This window comes from Panonychus citri, unplaced genomic scaffold (genome assembly GCF_014898815.1).
Source record: "Panonychus citri isolate SS breed McGregor unplaced genomic scaffold, ASM1489881v1 Contig00072, whole genome shotgun sequence".
Classification (NCBI taxonomy): Eukaryota; Metazoa; Arthropoda; class Arachnida; order Trombidiformes; family Tetranychidae; genus Panonychus; species Panonychus citri.
The window spans coordinates 724,992-734,111 of record NW_026515477.1 but is presented as its reverse complement, the minus strand read 5'-3'; the positions used below and the strand labels follow the sequence as shown (position 1 = coordinate 734,111).

Below are 9,120 nucleotides of genomic sequence, written 5' to 3'. Positions count from 1 at the left end.
ATTGTTTCCAAGTTTAATCCGCTTAACCTAAAACTATTAACTATCAACAAAACTAAATCAAGTTCTAGTTATCATATGATAATAATACAAAATAATCAGGAAACATATTAAATTTTTACTTATTGTAAACTTTTATCAATACCATTAGGTTGATACCCATTGGTTTACAGAGTGTATCATTGTTATTGGAATTGAATCAGTTAATTGTGATGAAAATTTATTCGCAAACAATTTAATCTCAAATGGAAAAAGTTAAATTATCATAATAAGTACTTAGCCGAACCCAAGAAGATAAAATTTTGACCTGAATTTGATGAGATTCGTGAGATTAGCTATAAGAAGTGTTAAGGTGCTAATATCTCAAGACGATAAGATTATAATATCAATCACTTTGTTTTTTATTCACTTTTCATCTTCACCTTCATTGAGATCAATTGGCGAAACTTTAAATCTCCAAAGTCCATTCCAACTGAAATGGTCAAAACAATTTATTCGATGGGTCAAAGGTAAGGATTAGACAAAGATAGATAGATAGAGAGAGAGAGAGAGAGAGAGAGAGAGAGAGAGAGAGAGAGAGAGAGAGAGAGAGAGAGAGATTATCCTTCGTAACCTTTTTTCTCCTTGATCCCTCATCTTAAAAGATAAATTCTTGTTCATCTTTTCAGAGACATTGTCTTGCCCGAGGCTCTCTACCTGTACCCATTTCTAGGGGAGTGCTCACGTTTACGACTCCATTGTACTAAAATGTTGTGATTCTTTGTAATAATACATAATGTTCAAAATGGTCTTCTTATCATCTTCTTTCTGTTTGTATTTGGTGATAGATTAACATTTTAACTGTAATCTCAATATAATGGCTAAAAAAGCAGAGACTCAGATTATCATCATCATCTTTATCATCCGATGGTTATATTACATTTCCAAATCCATAAATAGGGTTTTTGTCATTCACATATTTGATAATCTGAAGATGAAGAGATGAGGATTTGTTTTCTCATTTTCTATCCCAATGTTGGGTATGAATGTCAACTAATATCATCTCTAGACAACAACGATCAAGGATGATGATGACAATTCATGATGATAATCAACGATAATAACAAGAGTGGTAACAATACTGTGAACAAAAATCAATCTTGAAAGGTTGATTATCTTTGCGAGTATAATTTAGATGAAGAAACTGCTCTTTTTTTTCATTCAATGAATATAAATCCAATAAAGTGAAACTATTGATGAACAATGAAAAACTAAGATGATAAACTAAAGGTGAATAAAAATAATTGCAAATCCATATTCATCCATGTGAATAACATTGAAAACCTTCAACACTGACCAATGGTCAACAATGATGATGAACAAAAAGCTTTTATATACTCACATCTTTACATTTGTCTCTTTGTTTTCAATTGTTTCACTTTATTTCGTGAAACTGAAACTATTAACTGTCAACGAAAGTCCATAAAAGTCCATTGTGTCCATAGAAAATAAAATTTACTCCTTTTCTTTGCTTCGCCTCCTCCACCTTCTTACCTGCGATGTTTGTGTTACTTTTGGCCTAAAATTTTGTCCCTTTTGTCCTTTTGTTGAATATCGATGAGAATTGAACATAGTTACAGTTCAGTTTCTTCCTTTACCTGATATTAGTTTGGAAAATTTCCAATAAATATCAGCGTTTCTTTCGTTCTCAATGGTCTCAAAAGATTTCCATTCAATGATACAATCGATGGTCAAAACAATTACGATCACGATCATCGGAATAATAAAAACTCCAAGAATTGATTTACCAGAGAAAATCAACAAAATTTCATTTACATTAATTCGATTCGAAGGTCACTTTCTTACCAATTTTCTTCAACTCCGTTATCCCGTTATTCATTTAGGTAAATTAGATCATTTCTATAATCAGTTAATGGGTTTTCTTATTCAAATTGTTTCGCAAATTCTGTAACAACAGGTTACCTTAGATTTGGAAGGTAAGTTACACTCGAAGATCGTAAATCCATATTAATGAATGAAAGTGACATTTACGTTAAAACCCTTTTTACGATCATTAATTTGCGAACTTCAAGGACAGAGGAGAAGAAAAAATTACTCGAAAAGGATTTTCTTCTTCTTCCTTTCTATTATCATCATCATCTAACTGCACCTCGCATCAATTTAATCTCATTCTCTCTCTAAGTGGTCATTCACCATTTCCCTCCTCATCTTATCCCTCCTTCTATTAACGTAATCATCAATAGACATCTTCTCATTTTTTATCATCTTAAATGGTTAATCGGTTAAGAAGAAATTTCATCTCAAGGCCAAAATTTTATGTAACCGAAAGTTGAAAGGGTAAAATGTTACCTGTAAGATGAGCGACATCATTGTATTGATAATCCGTTTCCGTTTCTCTAACCCTTTCATTTCATTTCATCTAAATGGTTCATTAAATTCACTATGGTTTTTTTTTGTTGTTGTCAAAGGTAAAAGGGTTATCATTGTTCAGGTTATTCCTTTGTTAATCCATATGTGATGTTTACTATTGGATAGACAATTTGGAATCAAGGTAACTTCAAATTCATTAAATAAGGAAATTCAAATCTTTTCAATCTTTCCGATTTCTAAAAGATTTGAAAATCAATGATCATAATTGGCTTTCACATTGAGAGAGATACACAAATTAAGGCTATTCACAAGTTTCTATCAGTTGAATCAACGTCTTAAAGAGGGGAGAGTAATACAACATGGATTGGATTAGAATGGTTAACTCACAGGAAACCACTAGAAATTAATCTAATTAGAAATTTTTACAATAAGATTGATTCACTGACGAAACATTCTGCATCTATTGTGAATGAGATATGAAACTCTAGATGGTTTGGTTGATATAAGCTAAAGGGTAATTAAGCTCAATAGGTAAGTATAGATGAGGGGTTCACTTTTCGCGTTTCAATGATAACAGATCAGCTTAATTGAGGTAAGATTGATTGAACAAAATAACTCTTGGGGCTAAGAAAATAGAGGAGCACATTTAACCATAGAAGCTGATGAATTTAATTTGTTAATTTACGGTCGGGTCTTTATGCTTCATCAACATTTTCGGTTTGTAAACCCTTGAAAGAAGCAACGTTTACATAAGTTACCAAAGTGTACAACTTATTGGGACTATCTTCATCTTCATTACGTTTTCTTGATAGCCTGACTCTCACACGGAAAGGTACATTTCGAATTCCTTTGGACCAGAGGTATTTATTCAGTCGGGTATCAATTCTAACATCTGAGGTTCCCATTTGTTTGAAAGCGAATTTTCTAATTTCTTTGATCGCTTTAGGAGCACGTTTCTTGAAACCAGCACCATGGATTCTCTTGTGAATGTTGATTGTGTATTCACGTTGGATAACATCATTGATGGCGGATTTAGCTGGTCTATCTTTACCTTTCTTCACCATTCTGTAAATAGTAAAGGGAGAAAATACAAGAAAACAAAAATACAAAAGTAATTGATTAATAACTTGAACAAATTTCACAATAGAGTTGGTCACTTACTTGTTAATTAACAGTTAACAGTTGGTTTAATTGTAAATTTAATTAATTTAACACAAAAAAATTAATAAAAAACAAGACAAATTTCAGTTCCAAACCAAATTTCAAGACTTAAACATTTTCCGTTTCCGTTGATGTTAAGAGAAAAGTTCGAGGCTCCACCTGTTGGTGGCGGTTTTTTCAAAAGAGAAATCAGCTGATTGATGAATTGAATTTATCAAATTCAATCGAAACTTTGAATTTCAAAGATACAGAATAAGTTTATGTTTAAGAAAGATTTAATTCTTTCGATTGATCAATGATCATCTTCAATTATTCGAGATTTGGTTTTTATCAACAATTTTCTTTGTAATTTCGTAAATTATCACAAAACAAATAACAATTAATAACAATGAAATGAAATAGATTTTTCAATAAATATTTTGATCGATCTGATAAAAAATTACAAATTAATGTACATCGAGTAATTAATTATCTTAATTGTTGGTGAAAAATCTTCCTCAGCTTTAGTTACAATTGAAGAATGACAATTTTATTTCGATCACTGAATTGACTCATTAAAAGCCAATTCGGCGGCTTTTTCGATAATCTGTAAATCGAATCCAATCATTTCTTTCGTGATTTCAATCTTTTTCATGGCCTCAGCTAAAGATCTAAATGTTTCCTCTCTAACATTTTGTATCCAAACACAATAATCGGTTATGTATAAATCGTTGAAAATATATTGTAAATCTCCCGATTCATTGAGAATCCGATGGACATCAAGAAGACACTTGATTATAAATGATCGACCTTTAGTGAGTATTTGATAGACATCATTAATGACTTTTAAAGATAAATTCCAATTACGGTATAATGGGTGAACCAAAGATCTTTGGACGCAAGTGACCAGAGTTTCAGGGAGAGTTGAATGAATCTGTAACCAAGATAAAGTCGCGGATAATTTGATGATTGTCCATCCAGATTCGCAGGTATGTTCACCTTCAGTTGTTCTCATATCGTAAGAATAAGCGAATAGAATATCAATTAGTCCAAGAAGAAGTTGGAACTTTTCTTTCTTTGATAAAAGATATTCTCTTTTTGGTAAATTTTTCATTCTGAAAATTTGTTCATCGTTAAAATTACAAGAATCACAATCAGTGGTTTTTTCCCAGTCAAGCTTGAAACTAATCAAATCTTTTATCGTGTCTTTTTGCTCGTACAAATCGAACCAGTAATGATCTTCGTCAAACATTTCTTTGTCCTTTTGAAGCCTCAATTCTTTGCGTTCACAATTATCTGTAGTCTCAGGTTGTTTTAATTCCAATAAATCACCGATTTCATCAAGAAAACGACTCAAAATTCCAGAATAACGATTAGCGAATCCATACTTTTCCCCCATAAGAGATTTCTGCTCATCTTCAGTCCATTCACTTTGATCAATATACCAATCATAATCTTCTTGATCCTCAGTCACCTCTTGATCCAACACTTCAATTCCCGAGTTTAATTTGATGTTTTTCTGATGATTTGGTTTGGTCAACAATTTAGTTAACATATTAAGATCATTAAAATGTTCACCTTCAGTTGCCTTCAACAAACTAATAACAAACTCATTCTTTTCACCATCCCAATCAATTTTTTCCGAACCATCTTGAGTTGCTAATTTACCAGGTAAATGTAACCTATTGATAGAAACAATAAAAAAGGAATAATCAAAAAATTGTTGACAATCAATCAAATCTACAAATATATTAACTCACCTCAGATAATAAGGTTTACTATGAAAACAAAACATTTCGTCATCAAAAGCAACTGATGTCTCACCAATTTTTGCCATCGGCGCTTTGATCAACAGGTGGATGTACCTTGGATCTTGATTAATCTTGAAATTAGGAGTGATCATCTCGATTCAGTTAAATCAACGAATTTAAATCAACAATCAAATTCACTTTGAAACACGTGAGACTTTGTTTACTTTTAGTGAGAATAACAAATCGCTGTGAAAATAACTTTTGCTTTGTTTTGGTTGATTGTTGATCTTCAACAAGTGGCACATTGTTTTGATTTGTTTGTTTGTTTCTCGTTTTTCAAGGCCAACAATTAATTTTTTCTTACTCATTGTTGATTTATTTTTATTGTTACGACACTTTTTTTTAGAAGATCAACAAAATGTTGAGAGAAAACATTTTACGACCAATCATGGGTCGAAGTATCAACAAACTAAATACTTTTTCGTCTTTTGGTCAAGTTGATATTGTCGCCGGTGCAGTGGTCAATAATTTAACGCATTTCAATTCATTTCAACCCTTTTCTAATCGTATTTGCTCAATCAGGTGGATTCCTCGTCGTCCCAATAGTCTATTAGTTGGTGGTAAACATGGGGAATTGTGTTTCGTTTCGGATGTCAACAAGTACACGATCTCGGGAAATGAAGAGGAAAATGTCGATATGATTTCGCCGGGAATCGGAGCGGGTGGTGAAATTAGAGAAATTGTTCCAGATCAGATTGAAAATTCTAAATTTTATTCACTGAATGTTTCTGGGGAACTTGTTAAAGTCGATTTGACCACTCGGGATATTAATGTGATTCAACCACAAGGTGATTTCCATGTTTGGTTCGGAGGTTGTAATGTGAACTTTGACAAACAAGCGATCTTCTTGGGAGATAATAAAGGAAAACTTCATATTCTACCTGATTCATCTCGTGGTGGTAATTCTGATCGGACCGAAGTCAAAGTAGCCAAAACTGGTAAAATAAATCACATCGAATTTCACCCAAGAGACTCTAATTTCATGGCGATTTCATCAACAAGTGATTGTTCAGTAAAGTTATGGGACATCCGAAAGCTTAAAGATCTGGAAAATATTGAAGTTCTGTTGCATGATAAAGGAGTTAGTTCTTGTTACTTCAATAGTAACGGATCAAAAATCGTAACCACCGACCAAGGGAATGAGTTGAAAGTTTTCTCGTCCGGTGATTGGTCAGAAATCGCTTCTATCAATCACCCACATCGTCACTTTCAATACATCACTCCAATTCGGGCTGAATGGCATCCACTTGCCGATCTAATCGTCGTTGGAAGGTATCCCAATCAGAGAGATAAAAATCAAAGAAAAACGGTCGACTTTTTCGATGGCCGTGACGGATCTCCAGTCCAATCGTTGGATATTCCAAGCCAGAAAATCAGCTCACTGAATCGTTTCAATTGCATGGGTGATATTTTAGCCACCATGTTCCAAACCGATATCATCATTTGGAAACAAAATTATCCAGAGTCCAAATCTTCGGCCAAAACCTCAAACCAAACCTTAAAAGAGGAAGTTCCGACATGGACAGTGATGATGACGATGAAGATGATGATGATCTCAAGAAGAAAAAAGTTAAAGGAAAGGCCAAAAAGGCTCAAGCTAAACCGAAACTGCCACCAAAAAATACAAAGAAAAAGCGTTAATCAGTTTTAAAACCACTCGATTGTGGTTAAAGTGATAAATCAACGATCTCAATTCAAATTCCAATTTTTACTCATTTGTGTTTATTTTTTTACCGAACCCGAAAAGGTTAATAACAATTCACTTTAATTATTTTATTAAATTTTTCTTGAAAATTGAATAAGTTTCATTTTTCTTTCGGTTGAGAAAAGTGATAATTGAACATTGATTTATATCAATCAATTGTGGTGATAATTTTTTGAATGTTGGCGATTAATTAAAATCTGATAATATATCAAGGTGTAAATGGCAAATATACAAAATTTAATTGTTTGGATTGAAAGTTTGCTGATTGTGTGGATAAGGTGTTAGATTTGTTAATTTGATCAACTAATTTGGTCTTAATCATTTTGAATCAACATGGTAAAAAAATATCGGTTACTTTGAGGAAATTAATTTTCTGGAATCAAAATTTGATCAACAATCAACTGATCATATTAACTGTTAACAACAATAAATTCATTGTTAAACCATTTTCATTTTTCATATCATTTGAATCAAAGTTAAAAAGTTTCCATTTTGAAATAGTGAAATTTAGAAGATCATTAGATGTTCATATTTAGATTGAGTTCGAATCTTGATAAATTGAATTAGAAAAACAATTGAGAGCTATTGTAAATCAAAGGCCATCTAGAGTTTATATTTTACTTCAGGTCACTTTTCTATCCCAATTTGTCTGAAACTGACGCAAGTGGTAAAATTTTCTAGTTGAAAAAGTTTTTCTTAAGTTTATTCATTTCCTTTAAACCTCAGTTCTTTTTCTCGTCTCTTCGTTTTTTTTTCATTCATTCTTGAGCTTTTTCGTGCCAATGGATTTAATTACCTTGCCTTGTTTCGCAGACCCCAACGATAAATTGTAATCGAAAACAAGTTAAATGTCATTTGAGACAATCAAAAAGAAAGAATAACACTCGACTAAAATGAGATTGAATTTCCAATAAAAAATGATCAATAATTTGATTTCGAGTAAGTTACTTTCTCTCATTCGTTGTTTATAATTTGATTTTCATCACTTTTTTATAATCTTGCGACATCATTACAAAAATTTGCTCTCTCCCAAGAGTTTAATGATTACTAATCTTTTTTTGTCTCTTTAGGATTGGTCGATATACAGGGCAATTCAGCTACTTTGTTGGTTTTCTTTTCACGATTACTCAAAAACTACTTGACCGATAGGTTCCATATTTCGTCTATGGAAGTTTGACAGATACTCAATTGTCATATTTCAAGGTCAAGGTCATAAAGGTTATTCATGATAGAACGCACTTGAAGGTTATTTGAAGAACTTTTTGAAAACTAGAAATTTTTTCAAGCCTAGTCATGAAGTCAAAAAATTATGATATCACAAAGCAACGTTGGTATCGCGCTAAAACAAAATCAGTTACTTTAGATAACTTTTTACAGAAAGCAAATTGAATTAGACCCTGTAAGCACAGAAATGATAAAACATCACAGGTAGGCTTGAAAAAATTTCTAGTTTCCAAAAAGTTCTTCAAATGACCTTCAAGTGCGTTCTATCATGAATAACCTTTATGACCTTGTTGAGTTTTTGTTCAATTATTTCAAACATCCTGAAAACGAAGCTCGATGCCATAGTGAATTAATGGAAGTGTTTAAAGATCAAAAAGTGAATTAATCACAAAAACAAATATGAGATTTCTTATCCCAGGTTAAAGTGATCTTGAATCTTTTCGTGTATGATAAGCGTGCGAGAAAACTGGTCCACTAGATGAGTTTTTCTTTAACGTTACAGCTTTAAAACCTTTAAAAAGTGACAAATCAACTCAACGATCTCAATTCCAATTCGTTTTTCACTCAATTTGTGTTAAATTTTTTTACCGAACCCGAAAAGGTTAATAACAATTCACTTTAATTATTTTATTAAATTTTTCATGGAAATTGAATAAGTTTCATTTTTCTTTCGGTTGAGAAAAGTGATAATTGAACATTGATTTATATCAATCAATTGTGGTGATAATTTTTTGAATGTTGGCGATTAATTAAAATGTGATAATATATCAAGGTGTAAATGGCAAATATTAAAATTTAATTGTTTCTTAGAGTTTGCTGAATTTGTCTAAGTGAAGTTGATTAAGTGAAATGACTACTGTATTAATATATTAC

At 31.8% G+C, this 9,120-nt stretch overlaps 3 protein-coding genes across 3 annotated transcripts; 1 reads left to right on the top strand and 2 right to left on the bottom strand.

Moving 5' to 3' along the window:
• Positions 1–3,012: 3,012 nt before the first annotated feature.
• Positions 3,013–3,680, bottom strand: LOC128386485 (60S ribosomal protein L31-like). Its single transcript, XM_053345521.1, has 2 exons — positions 3,529–3,680; positions 3,013–3,432 (listed from the first exon to the last, which is right to left on the bottom strand). Exon 2 carries the CDS (start codon positions 3,429–3,431, stop codon positions 3,063–3,065), a length of 369 nt encoding a protein of 122 aa, XP_053201496.1. The 5' UTR covers position 3,432; positions 3,529–3,680; the 3' UTR covers positions 3,013–3,062.
• Positions 3,681–3,847: 167 nt separating this feature from the next.
• On the bottom strand, positions 3,848–5,443 carry LOC128386484 (protein SHQ1 homolog). The gene is made up of 2 exons (XM_053345520.1): positions 5,268–5,443; positions 3,848–5,189 (listed from the first exon to the last, which is right to left on the bottom strand). The coding sequence occupies exons 1-2, from the start codon at positions 5,408–5,410 to the stop codon at positions 4,067–4,069; spliced, it is 1,266 nt and encodes a 421-aa protein (XP_053201495.1). The 5' UTR covers positions 5,411–5,443; the 3' UTR covers positions 3,848–4,066.
• A 214-nt stretch (positions 5,444–5,657) lies between these two features.
• On the top strand, positions 5,658–7,112 carry LOC128386483 (DNA damage-binding protein 2-like). The gene is given in 2 exon segments (XM_053345518.1): positions 5,658–6,799; positions 6,802–7,112. Coding segments are annotated over 2 exon segments (1,281 nt in total). The 5' UTR covers positions 5,658–5,676; the 3' UTR covers positions 6,960–7,112.
• The last annotated feature ends 2,008 nt before the right edge of the window (positions 7,113–9,120 follow it).